This window comes from Podarcis vaucheri, assembly GCF_965113315.1.
Source record: "Podarcis vaucheri genome assembly, chromosome: 13".
NCBI classification, from domain to species: domain Eukaryota; kingdom Metazoa; phylum Chordata; class Lepidosauria; order Squamata; family Lacertidae; genus Podarcis; species Podarcis vaucheri.
Genome location: NC_138751.1, coordinates 3544929 through 3558373, shown reverse-complemented (window position 1 = coordinate 3558373; position 13445 = coordinate 3544929). Strand labels below are relative to the sequence as shown.

General features: G+C 48.0%; 1 protein-coding gene across 3 annotated transcripts in view; it reads right to left on the bottom strand.

The window, feature by feature from the left end:
* The window catches only part of PLSCR3 (phospholipid scramblase 3), a 38647-nt gene that overhangs the window by 6839 nt on the left and 18363 nt on the right, over positions 1-13445 (bottom strand). For all 3 annotated transcript variants that reach the window (XM_082197852.1, XM_082197851.1, XM_082197853.1), the window contains exons 4-7: positions 12506-12548; positions 11054-11274; positions 8706-8867; positions 4223-4384 (exon numbers count right to left, since the gene is read on the bottom strand). In XM_082197852.1, coding sequence (XP_082053978.1) covers positions 4223-4384; positions 8706-8867; positions 11054-11274; positions 12506-12548 — 588 coding nt within the window. The remainder of the gene's footprint in view (positions 1-4222; positions 4385-8705; positions 8868-11053; positions 11275-12505; positions 12549-13445) is intronic.

Sequence of the window (13445 nt, the reverse complement as noted above, 5' to 3'; positions counted from 1 at the left end):
CTTTTCCTATGCCCAGGATTGATGATATTTTTACCAGGGTGCGAAAAGGAAAGATTTTTACAAAGCTGGACCTAAGGGGGGCGTACAACCTGATACGTATAAGGAAAGGGGATGAATGGAAGACCACCATGTTCACCCCTTTGGGGGCATTTGAATATCTCGTTATGCCTTTTGGATTACAAGCGGGCTCCGCGTGTTTTCAAGCCTTTATGAACCATGTACTGGGGCCTTTGCTCTACAAGAATTGCGTGGCCTTCTTAGATGACGTGTTGGTGTATTCGGAGAATGAGGAGCAACATGTGAGAGACGTCAGAGAAGTGTTGAGCAGGCTGCAAGCCAACAGACTGTGGGTGAAACTGGAGAAGTGTCAGTTTCATACCAAGGAGGTGGAATTCCTGGGGTACCGCTTGTCAGACAAGGGGTTGGCCATGGACCCCGGCAAGGTTCAGGCGGTGCTGGAATGGAAAACCCCCAAGACTAAGAAGGATGTGCAGAGGTTCCTAGGGTTTGGAAACTTTTATCGTAAGTTCATCCGAAACTTCGCTCACCTGACGGCGCCCATCACGGACTGTCTCAGCAGCAAAAAGAAGTTTGTTTGGACGGGGGAGGCGGAGCGAGCGTTTGAGGAACTGAAAAAGGCCTTCGCCTCTGACGAACAACTTCTACATGTGGATTTACAAAAAAGGCTGAGGGTCGAAACAGACGCTTCTGACAGAGCCATAGGGGCGGTGCTTCTTCTGCAGCCAGGGAAGGAGGGGTCCGAGTGGCGACCGTGTGCCTTCTTTTCGCGAAAGCTGAACAAATCTGAGAGAAACTACACGGTGTATGACCGGGAACTTCTTGCGATTTATGAGGCCTTCCGGAGATGGAGGCACCTACTAATTGGTGCACAACAGAAGGTGCAAGTACGCACGGACCATAAGAATCTAGAGTATTGGAGAACTGCGCGAGTGCTCAACCAACGGCAGTTGAGATGGGCCCAGGAGTTCTCCAAATTTAACTTTGAGATTTGTTACGTACCAGGCCAGGAGAACGTTAGGGCGGACGCTCTATCACGCAAACCTGAATATTTGGAGGGAGAGGGTGCACCCGAAGAGACCCATGTCATTCCCGAGGATCGCTGGGTGTGTGGGGCGGCACTGGTGGGGCTAAGGGAACTGATAGAGGGAACGGTGCAGGATGAATATGCCCAGGACAAACTCCGGGGTCTCAGGAGGGAGGGAGACAAACCCGGGGGTTTTGAGGAGAGAAACGGGGCGTTGTACTACAAGGGAGCGTTATACGTACCTGAAGGAGAATTGAGGGAAAAGGTACTCAAGCAACTGCACGATAGCCCCACAGCAGGGCATTTTGGGCAACACAAAACCATGTGGCTGGTTACCAGGGAATTCTGGTGGCCCAAGGTCAGGGAAGATGTGCGGGAGTATGTGAGAGGGTGTGACCGATGTCAACGAGCCAAGGGGGAGAGGCGGGCACCGGCAGGTTTATTAGAACCACTACCCACGCCGGAAAGACCATGGGAGGCAGTGGCAATAGATTTTATGACTGATCTGCCCAGGTCCAAAGGGAAGACAGCCATTATGGTTGTGGTAGACCTGTTAACCAAGATGGCCCACTTTATAGCCTGCTCACATGCGGTCACAGCAGAAGAAACCGCTAAATTGTTTGTGGAAAATGTGTTTAGATTGCATGGTGCCCCCTTGAGGGTGGTTTCGGACCGAGGGAAACAATTTACTTCCAGGTTCTGGAGGAAGCTCATGAGCTTATTGCATGTAGAGGTGAATTTCTCAACTGCCCGTCATCCAGAAACCAACGGGCAGGCGGAAAGAGCTAATGGTGTCCTCCAGCAATATTTGAGGTGTTATGTGAATGACAGAGAGAATGATTGGGTGGAGAAGCTGGCGTTGGCAGAATTTGCCTATAACAATGCGGAGAACGTGTCCACGGGAATGAGCCCTTTTTTGGCCAATCACGGGTGTCATCCCCGAGCCTTCCCAGGGGGGGAGGGGGAGAACTGGAGCGTTCCAGCCGCAGAACAGTTCGTTGAAGAAATGGAAGCGATCCATTGCCAGCTCCAACTTAATTTAAACAGGGCGAAGGAGGAATATAAGAGGCAGGCAGACAAAACCAGAAGGGAAGGAGAAAGCATTAGGGTGGGGGACCAGGTGTGGTTGTCCACCCAAGGGTTACCATTTAAAGGAGGTTGTAAGAAGTTAAGACCCAAAAGACTGGGCCCATTTGAAGTCACGCAACAGGTCAACCCAGTGGCTTTCAGACTCCGGTTACCTAACCACATGAAGTTGCACCCAGTGTTCCACAGATCATTGCTGTCACCGTATATAGGGGACAGAGAGGGGAGGGTCAATAGGGGACCAGCTATGGAGGAAAAAGAACACAGCTACCATGTAGCGGAGATTCTCGATTCCAGGTGGAGGGGAGAGCAAGTAGAGTATTTGGTAATGTGGGAAGGGGAGCCGGAGTCGGAAAACACCTGGGTCAGGGCAGAGGATGTAGATGACGAGGTTTTGATTGAAACTTTTCATCAGAGATTCCCTCGGAAACCCCAGCCAGTGGCGAGGTTCCGGAGGGAATACTTCGCCACCACCGACGAAGAAGAAGAGTTGGAGGGATTCGCTGATTCCGAGGTGGAGGAGGATTCAGCGAGTCGGAACGAAGACCGATGGAGGGAAATGTTCGAGACGTCGGAAGATGAAGAGGATTCTTTTAGGGGTTTCAGCTCCTCACCGCCCAGAGGAGAGAGTAGGGGCGGGGGAGAGGGGGGCCCTGGAGGGGAGGTGGATGTCAGGGAACTGACATCGGAGGAAAGGGAAGTGGTAGGGCTCCCAGAGACTGGGAGAGAGTCAACAGCTAAAGCAGGGACCAGTAGGGGGAGCGCGGGGTCTCTGGAGGAGGATCTCAGTAATGCTGAGAGACACGCAGCAGCCCAGGCAGGAAGCAGAAGGGGAGAGAAAGGGGTGAGAGACACTTCGAGCGATAATAGCGGGGAGGTGTCAGAAGCAACTGCAGGGAGACCTATGCTTCGCCGGAAGCTGTCACGTCGTGAGTCCAGGAGACGCGTTTCCGTTAAGGAACTTCTTTGCTGGAAGCGCTTCCGCAGACAGCCACTGTCGGACTCTACAAGTGACTAGAGCAGACATGTCTGAGGAGCTCTGTCACACACAGAGGTTTGTGGGGTCGCACAAACTCTGAAGGGGCACTATTTTAAGCACAAGCAGCTAATCATCCCCTGATATTTACCTTTGTATCTTTGTTTTTATGCGGAAATTGTCCAGTTTTGTTATGTCGTTTTTAATGTTTTTTTTATAACTAAAGGTAAAGGTAAAGGGACCCCTGACCATTAGGTCCAGTCGTGGCTGACTCTGGGGTTGCGGTGCTCATCTCGCTTTATTGGCCAAGGGAGCCGGCGTACAGCTTCCGGGTCATGTGGCCAGCAGGACTAAGCCGCTTCTGGCAAACCAGAGCAGCGCACGGAAACGCTGTTTACCTTCCTGCTGGAGCGGTATCTATTTATCTACTTGCAGTTTGACGTGGTTTCAAACTGCTCGGTTGGCAGGAGCAGGGACTGAGCAACAGGAGCTCACCCCACCGCCAGGATTTGAATCGCCGACCTTCTGATCGGCAAGTCCTAGGCTCTGTAGTTTAACCCACAGCGCCACCCACTTCCCTTGCAAATAGCTTTAGATACCTATTAAAAAGGTAAAGGTAAAGGACCCCTGACAGTTAAGTCCAGTCGCAGACGACTCTGGGGTTGCGGCACTCATCTGGCTTTACTGGCCGAGGGAGCCGGCGTTTGTCCACAGTTTATCCAGGTTATGTGGCCAGCATGACTAAGCCGCTTCTGGCAAAACAGAGCAGCGCACGGAAACGCCGTTTACCTTCCCGCCGGAGCGGTACCTATTTATCTACTTGCACTTTGACGTGCTTTTGAACTGCTAGGTGGGCAGGAGCAGGGACCGAGCAACGGGAGCTCACCCCATCATTGCGGGGATTCGAACCTCTGACCTTCTGATCGGCAAGCCCTAGGCTCTGTGGTTTAACCCACAGCGCCACCCATGTCCCCACTTTTTTTTAATGACTACTTTGTTATATTTGTAATTATGTAATTATGTAAGCCACCTTTTCGTGTTGTAAGCCGCCTTGAGCGTTCTTTTAACTGCGGAAAGGCGCCGTGCAAATAAACTGATGGTGATGATGAACTCACAATGAGGAAACACGCTCCCAAAAGCACCGCCTTGATCTTGACGTCGAGGTCCATGGGAAACTGGATCCCAAAGTTGTCTGTGTCGGTGAAGACTTCCTTGAGGAGTCCGCTCCACTGCTTGCTGATCCTCCCGACACCTCGCGATTCGTCGCGGGTCTTCACCTGCAGGAAGGTACAGAGAGGTGCGGTCAGCAACGCAAGCCGTGACATCAGAGGCTCAACACAGGAAGTGACCTCATAAGCCACCCCGCCGTTCATTCGAAGGAAGTGACCTCACACACCAGCTTCGGAAGCCATTTCCTGTTCCACCCAGGACAGGAACCGACGACTCCAGCTTTGCTTTGGATCAGGGTGGATAAAAATCAATGATTTAAAAATTATTATTTTTTTGAAAAATCTGATTTTTTTTAATTTAAATTGGATTTTTTAAAAAAATTTAATCGGATTTTTAAGTTACATTATAGTCCAAAGGCTATTCATCAGGAAATAAGGATTTTCATGTGTGCTAAAACTCTAAGTCTAAGTTTTGTGTGTGTGTGTGTGTGTGTGTGTGTGTGTATATATATATATATATATATATGCTTTCGTAGATTTTCACGGGTACAGGAATGCAGGTTTTGGTGTCTTCGGGTGTCTTCCCGTGTAAGAGTCGGGGTGTCTGTGCGACGTTTCGACGAGGTCTCACTCGTCATCTTCAGGCTGGTGCTTTCGGCTTCTTGTTACTGGAACAGAGCAGAGTCTGGTGTTTGAGTTCCTATAAATACTGTTGAGGGGTGTGGTGTATAGCCTCCAACGTTCTGGGCAGAGAGGAAGTTCCTAGATTAGTGTGCCTCTTCTTCTTTTGTTCCTTAATTACTTGGGGGATATCTTGAGTGAATTCATGAGTGATATTCTGAATACCACTGGGTGGGTCATTAAGTGTAGATTAGTTGCTAAAGCTTTTGTGTCTTGACCTCTTGAGCTTGTGAAGAGTTTTTCTGAGAAGATGGCTGTGCTGCATTTAGTTGTGCTCTGGCTTGGCTTCGTGTATAGGGGCGAGCTGTGGTTTTGTGCCTTGTGCCAGCCAGATCTGTGTAGGGATTGCAGGGGGGTGCAGCATCCGGAGGTGCCACTATAGTTTGGTTACTGGATGGAGTCTGTAATATGTCTGTGGAGAGGGTCTGGGTTTGGGTCTGGTGTGGTTGATTGGTGACGGCGTTCTGTGTGCCTCTGGTTCTGGTGTCGGTTTTTGTGGGGAGGGCTAATTTCCAGATGTCTGGCAGGCGGGACGTGTCGTCACGCTTGTTCATGTTGTGAGGGTGTTTCTCTATCTCGATGGCTTCCATGATTATTCTCTTGTGGTGATGTTCCATGTTAAAGAGCAATTTGGAATCTGCAAAATTAATTTCGTGTCCTGTTTCTTTCATGTGTTGGAAAAGAGAGGAAGTTTTTTCTTCTTTTTTGACGGCATTCTTGTGTTCTGCGATACGTGCATTTATTCGTCTGTTTGTTTGTCCAATGTACGTGGCTGGGCAGACTTTGCAGGGTATTTCATAGACCCCTTGGTTTTCCAGCTGGATTTTGTCTTTTGGGTTTCTGAGGATATTGGCTATTTTTTGGTTGGTGCAGAAGGCTGTTTTGATATTGTGTTTATGGAGGATTTTGCTGATTTTGTCTGTAGTGCCCTTGATATAAGGAAGGAGGGCCATGCCATTGTTTTCTTCTGTGTCTTGGTTTTTGGGGGGTGTTTCTTTTTGGATTAGCTTCGTAACCCTGTTTTTCTGGTATCCATTGGCGATTAACACATTTGAGAGATTCTGTAACTCAGTTGTCAAGTGGTCTTTGTCAGCCAGGCGTTTGGTTCTGGAGATGAGAGTCTTGGCTACGGAGTTTATTTGTGCAGGGTGGTGGTGTGAAAAAAAAAAAGAAAAAAAGAAGAAAAAACTTCCTCTCTTTTCCAACACATGAAAGAAACAGGACACGAAATTAATTTTGCAGATTCCAAATTGCTCTTTAACATGGAACATCACCACAAGAGAATAATCATGGAAGCCATCGAGATAGAGAAACACCCTCACAACATGAACAAGCGTGACGACACGTCCCGCCTGCCAGACATCTGGAAATTAGCCCTCCCCACAAAAACCGACACCAGAACCAGAGGCACACAGAACGCCGTCACCAATCAACCACACCAGACCCAAACCCAGACCCTCTCCACAGACATATTACAGACTCCATCCAGTAGCCAAACTATAGTGGCACCTCCGGATGCTGCACCCCCCTGCAATCCCTACACAGATCTGGCTGGCACAAGGCACAAAACCACAGCTCGCCCCTATACACGAAGCCAAGCCAGAGCACAACTAAATGCAGCACAGCCATCTTCTCAGAAAAACTCTTCACAAGCTCAAGAGGTCAAGACACAAAAGCTTTAGCAACTAATCTACACTTAATGACCCACCCAGTGGTATTCAGAATATCACTCATGAAATCACTCAAGATATCCCTCAAGTAATTAAGGAACAAAAGAAGAAGAGGCACACTAATCTAGGAACTTCCTCTCTGCCCAGAACGTTGGAGGCTATACACCACACCCCTCAACAGTATTTATAGGAACTCAAACACCAGATTCTGCTCTGTTCCAGTAACAAGAAGCCGAAAGCACCAGCCTGAAGATGACGAGTGAGACCTCGTCGAAACGTCGCACAGACACCCCGACTCTTACACGGGAAGACACCCGAAGACACCAAAACCTGCATTCCTGTACCCGTGAAAATCTACGAAAGCATATATATAATTAGTAATTAAGGAACAAAAGAAGAAAAGGCACACTAATCTAGGAACTTCCTCTCTGCCCAGAACGTTGGAGGCTATACACCACACCCCTCAACAGTATTTATAGGAACTCAAACACCAGACTCTGCTCTGTTCCAGTAACAAGAAGCCGAAAGCACCAGCCTGAAGATGACGAGTGAGACCTCGTCGAAACGTCGCACAGACACCCCGACTCTTACACGGGAAGACACCCGAAGACACCAAAACCTGCATATATATATATATATATATAGTTTAACTACATCAGTTAACAAGCATGGATACATATGCTATAATGTTATTGCTTTAGTTAAATAAATTGTTTAAATTGTTATCAAAGAAATGATTATTTTTCTCCTTCCAACAAAGTACAACAGAAACGTTGTCCAAATATAAAGTTAAGTCATTAAACCTTGCAATAATTTCATAATTATCTGTCTATGTACAGTGGTACCTCGGATTAAGAACTTAATTCGTTCCAGAGGTCCGTTCTTAACCTGAAACAGTTCTTAATCTGAAGCACCACTTTAGTTAATGGGGCCTCCTGCTTCCGCCGTGCCGCCAGAGCACAATTTCTGTTCTCATCCTGAAGCAAAGTTCTTAACCCGAGGTACTAATTCTGGGTTAGCAGAGTCTGTAACCTGAAGCGTATGTAACCTGAAGCGTATGTAACCCGAGGTACCACTGTAAATCTAAATCAAATAAGTGTTGGAAATGTGAAGAGAAAGACGGTTCCTTTTATCATATGTGGTGTTCCTGAGGTAAGATTAAGGCTTACTGGGAAATGATATACAACAAAATGAAAAATATTTTTCAAAATAACGTTTGGAAAGAAAACAACCAGAAGCTTTTATTTTGGGAATTATAGGGACAGAACTACACACACACACACACACACACACACACACACACAAACACCCACCCACCCCGAGATTTACATTGTTGGCAAAGGGCACTTTGCACATGCTCAGAAGCCATGCATCCTCTGGAGAAGAAAGACGTGGTGGGGCAAGCAAGAAGATTTGGCCCGTACATTAGAATAGTGCATAGCTGTCAACGTTTCTCTTTTTTTAAGGGAAATTCCCTTATTCCGAATAGGATTCCTCTCAAGAAAAGGGAAAAGTTGACAGCTATGGAATAATGAGCATCCTTATGAACGATTGCCCAAAATTTAAGTACAGCTCAAAATGCCATTTGCTCTTGAGTAGACCGTGAGGTGTGATGTACAGTGGTACCTCGGGTTACATACGCTTCAGGTTACAGACTCCGCTAACCCAGAAATAGTGCTTCAGGTTAAGAACTTTGCTTCAGGATGAGAACAGAAATCGGGCTCCGGCGGCAGCAGGAGGCCCCATTAGCTAAAGTGGTGCTTCAGGTTAAGAAGTTTCAGGTTAAGAACGGACCTCCGGAACGAATTAAGTACTTAACCCGAGGTACCACTGTATACATCTTGGCCAGTTTGTGCGAAGCTTCGCCACTTCTTCAGCCTCTGTGGCTAACCGTCATGGCCGCATCAAAGGCAACCAATATGGCGGCCTTGCGGGACGTCACTTGCTGTCATGGCTGCCACCTCACAGCTGATTTAGCGGTTGGGTACCATATCGAAGTGCCCTTCGCCAACAATGTAAATCTTGGGGTGTGTGTGTGTGTAGAAATTTCCCAAACTGCCCCGCGCTCCCGTGAGCACCTCAAAGTTGACATCTCCGCCACAGCTGCAGGCAAAGCAAGGCCCCAGAACGCGAAGCACCGTCTCCTTCTCGACGTTCTGGATGGAGAACTTGGGATTGAAGGGGTGCCACGTCTGAACCACGTACCCGATGGTGGTGCCTGGTGGGCACTGAACTTCCAGCTGCGGGGAGAAGAGAAGAGTTTTGCGTGTTAAATTGCTGTTTTAGGAGTTGTTTTTAAAAGTCTGGAACGGATCAATCCGTTTTGCATTACAGTCATACCTTGGGTTGAATACACTTCGAGTTGAGCACATTCGAGTTGCGCTCCACGGCAACCCGGAAGTAACGGAGCGTGTTACTTCCGGGTTTCGCCACTTGCGCGTGTGCAGATGCTCAAAATGACATCACGCGCATGCGCAGAAGTGCCGTCGCTAATTACGTTTGCTTCTAGATGCAAACAGGGCTCCGGAATGGATCCCATTCGCATCCCGAGGTACCACTGTACTTTCTATGGGTAACTGAGTGCCTTGGTTTTGGAATGCTTTGGTTTCGGAACAGACTCCCGGAACAGATTACTGTATTTTTCACTCCATAAGACGAACGTTTTCCCTCCTAAAAAGTAAGGGGAAAGGTGTGTGCGTCTTATGGAGCGAATGCAGGGGGGAGGCAGGCGGGAAAAGCCCCCAAGAGCTTTTTTTTTCTTGCTTCTAATATAGCGCGATACAACCACTATTTTTGGCCCCTAGAGTTCTTCCAAGTTTCCGGAATATAATTTAGAATTTAGAATTAAGAGGATGTTGTTAAAAGAGTTGGGAAGGGTTCCGAAAAGGGCAAAATGATGAAAAGGAGGGAGGGACTCGCTTATGAGTTTGCAATGTTTGGGCTCTTGCGGACTTTTCCCCGAGGAGGGAGAAGGCACTGACGAGGCAGGCAGTCCCTTCTCCCTCCTCGTAGAAAAGCCCGCAGGAGCCGCGCATCCTTTAAAGAGCGTGCCGTTCTTGGGGGCTTTTCCCCGGGCTGCCCTTCTCCTTCCTGGGGAAAAGACTGCAAGCGCCGCACACACGCTCCACGCGGCTCGTGAAAGGGAGCGCTGAGCAGAGTCTGGGATGCATTCAGGCTCTGCTCAGCGCTCCCTTTAAAGAATATATTTTTCTTGCATTCCCCTTCTAAAAACTAGGTGCGTCTTATGGTCAGGTGCGTCTTATGGGGCGAAGAATATGGTGCGTTTGAGAACCAAGGTGCCGCTCTACTCGCCTTTTCCTCAAACCAAAAAGTCCCAAACATTGCAAACTCGTGAGTCCCTCCCTCCTTTTGATCATTTTGCCCTTTTCTGAACCCTTCCCAACTCTTTTAACAACATCCTCTTAATTCTAAATTCTAAATTATATTCCGGAAACTTGGAAGATCTCGAGGGGCCAAAGAAAGTGGTTGTATCGCGCTATATTAGAAGCAAAAAAAACCCCTTGTTTGGATGAATTGGAAGAGTCGCAAAAAGATTCCACAGAGCATATGGATTGATAACATGATTAGCTACGTACGAAAGAATTGCTTGTCGGCGCAAAATAAGAATGCAGAAATACGAAGAAATTTGGAACGAATATCTAAGTGACAAGGCGGATAACAGTGGGAAATAGAGGAGGGAGAGAGTGATGAGACTCAGGCATGGGGATATTAAAGGTAAAGGTAAAGGGACCCCTGACCATTAGGTCCAGTTGTGGCCGACTCTGGGGTTGTGGCGCTCATCTCACTTTATTGGCCGAAGGAGCCGGCGTACAGCTTCCGGGTCATGTGGCCAGCATGACTAAGCCGCTTCTGGAGAACCAGAGCAGCGCACGGAAACGCCGTTTACCTTCCCGCCGGAGCGGTACCTATTTATCTACTTGCACTTTGACGTGCTTTCAAACTGCTAGGTTGGCAGGAGCTGGAACAGAGCAACAGGAGCTCACCCCGTCATGCGGATTCGAACCACCGACCTTCTGATCGGCAAGTCCTAGGCTCTGTGGTTTAACCCACAGCGCCACCTGCGTCCCATAGGGATATTACTGTATCTTTAAAAAAAATTAAACAAAAAACAAAAACAAAAAACAATACAGTGGATGCTCGGGTTGTGAACGTGCTCCGTGCAGGATGCACATTCGCAACCCGCAGCGGCACGTCTGCGCACACGCGGGTTGCGATTCGGCGCTTCTGCGCATGCACGACTGCCGAAACCCGGAAGTAACCCCTTCCGGTACTTCTGGGTTTCGGTGGTCCGTAACCCGAAAAAACACAACCTGAAGCGTCTGTAACCCGAGGTATGACTGTATCCTCTTTGAGGCGAGGCAACCAGAACCGCACACGGCATGGACCGGCCAGGCGCACTGCTCACCTCCTGAAGGCAACAAGGGAACCAGCAGCTGACGCATTTCAGGGGGCGCACCATGCGCAGGACCTCCCGTCCCGCCGGGTCGTCCAGCCGCATGGAAAAGCGCCGCAGGGATCCGCAACAGTTTCGCGTGCAGCAGTCGTTCTGCTCCTGGGCGTGGAAGATGTGCTGTCCCAGGCTGTTGCGCACTTCGTACTTGTTGTTGCCTTCAAAGCCTATGAACGCTGGGGAGGGAAAGAGGGGGAAGAAATGGTGTCACTTACGGTGATGCGACAGGCCGGGCGGGCTCATGCGCCACCATCGACGGCCTTCCACGGCAACCTCTTTTCTTTTTTATTTATATATGCTTTTCAGATCTATACATTTCACTGATTTTACAATCCTTTTGACACAGAATCATAGAATCCTAGAGTTGGAAGAGACCACAAGGGCCATCGAGTCCAACCCCCTGCCAAGCAGGAAACACCATCAGAGCACTCCTGACATATGGTTGTCAAGCCTCTGCTTAAAGACCTCCAAAGTCGGAGACTCCACCACACTCCTGGGCAGCAAATTCCACTGTCGAACAGCTCTTACTGTCAGGAAGTTCTTCCTAATGTTTAGGTGGAATCTTCTTTCTTGTAGTTTGGATCCATTGCTCCGTGTCCGCTTCTCTGGAGCAGCAGAAAACAACCTTTCTCCCTCCTCTATGTGACATCCTTTTATATATTTGAACATGGCTATCATATCACCCCTTAACCTCCTCTTCTCCAGGCTAAACATGCCCAGCTCCCTTAGCCGTTCCTCATAAGGCATCGTTTCCAGGCCTTTGACCATTTTGGTTGCCCTCCTCTGGACACGTTCCAGTTGGTCAGTGTCCTTCTTGAACTGTGGTGCCCAGAACTGGACACAGTACTCCAGGTGAGGTCTGACCAGAGCAGAATACAGTGGCACTATTACTTCCCTTGATCTAGATGCTATACTCCTATTAATGCAGCCCAGAATTGATGCAGACACTTTTAAAACTTGTCTTCCTTCCCCCTCTTTCTGCGGTTCCAAAGTGGTTTCCAAATAAGATAAAACAAGAAGACGATCAATACGAAAAATTAATGGAAATAATTTGAGACTTTTGGAAAGCTCAAACAGCAACAGACTAAGATTAAAATTCCACAACAGCATTTCTAAGCAACTGGTTTTGTTTAACCAGGAACATTTTTAGCAGGTACCAAAAAGAGCACAGCGAAGGCGCCTTTCTGATATCAAGTGGCAGGGAGTTCCAAGGCTCACTAACGAGCTTCCTGGCCAAGTGGGGACATCTGAATTTAAACATCTGAATTACACCGCCACAGCACCCAAACCTCAAACTAGAGGGCAGGCCCTCTGTGCATAAGCTTTAACAACAAAAGTTTGGTCCAGATTTAGGAAACCACTTCCTGGTGGACTCTGAACGCCAAATCTCCGCCATTCGTCTCTCACCTTCCACAAGCTCCACTTTCTGGTGTATCAAAATTTGGTCAACCTGAGGAGACAGAGGCCACAAAAATCAGTGAAAAATAAAAATTGTGTGTCTCCCCCCACCTCAAAAAAAAAGGGGGGGAATAATCCACAACATAGACCTAGGCCACATGCATTTAAAAGCACTGTGATGCCGGTTTCAACCATCCTGGCTTCTCCCAAAATATACTCTGGGAATTATAGTTTTTTGAGGCACCCCCATTCCCCTCAGAGAGCTAGAATTCCCAGAGTTCCCTGGGAAGAAAAATGGAAGACGGTATCACTCTGGGAACTGTAGCTGTTCGAAGGGGAACAGGGAGATCTCCTACCAACACCCCAATGAAACTATAGCTCCCAGAATTTAACGGGGGAAGCCGTGTCTGTTTAAAGAGGTGTCCTAGCGATTTAAACATATGGCATTTCTAAGCCTGAAAAGATGGGACTCCCTTGTCATTTCTGAACCCGGACACTCCCCGATTTAGAGACACGGTTCAGATCAGCCGACCTCACCTGGCAGCTTTCAACAGGGGCCACACCTGAGCCTCCACCTTCAAGAGCAGGTGTGACCTGTTTGTGTAGTGGTCATGTAGGATTGCTATGAGGAATTATGAAAAATGAAGCGAGACGCCGTGTCAGCGGTGAAAGCATCGCTTTGACTGGGTTTGGGTCATTGACATGATTTCTGATCCATCCCACAAGCATCTCTGCCTCATTTTCTCTATGCCTGACAGTCACGTGTAGTAGTAATAAATAATAATAATAATAATAATAATAATAATAATAATAATAATAATAATAATAATAATAATATATTTATACCCTGCCCATCTGGCTGAGTTTCCCCAGCCACTCTGGGCGGCTCCCAATTGAGTGTTAAAAACAATACAACATTAAATATTAAAAACTGCCTTCAGATGTCTTT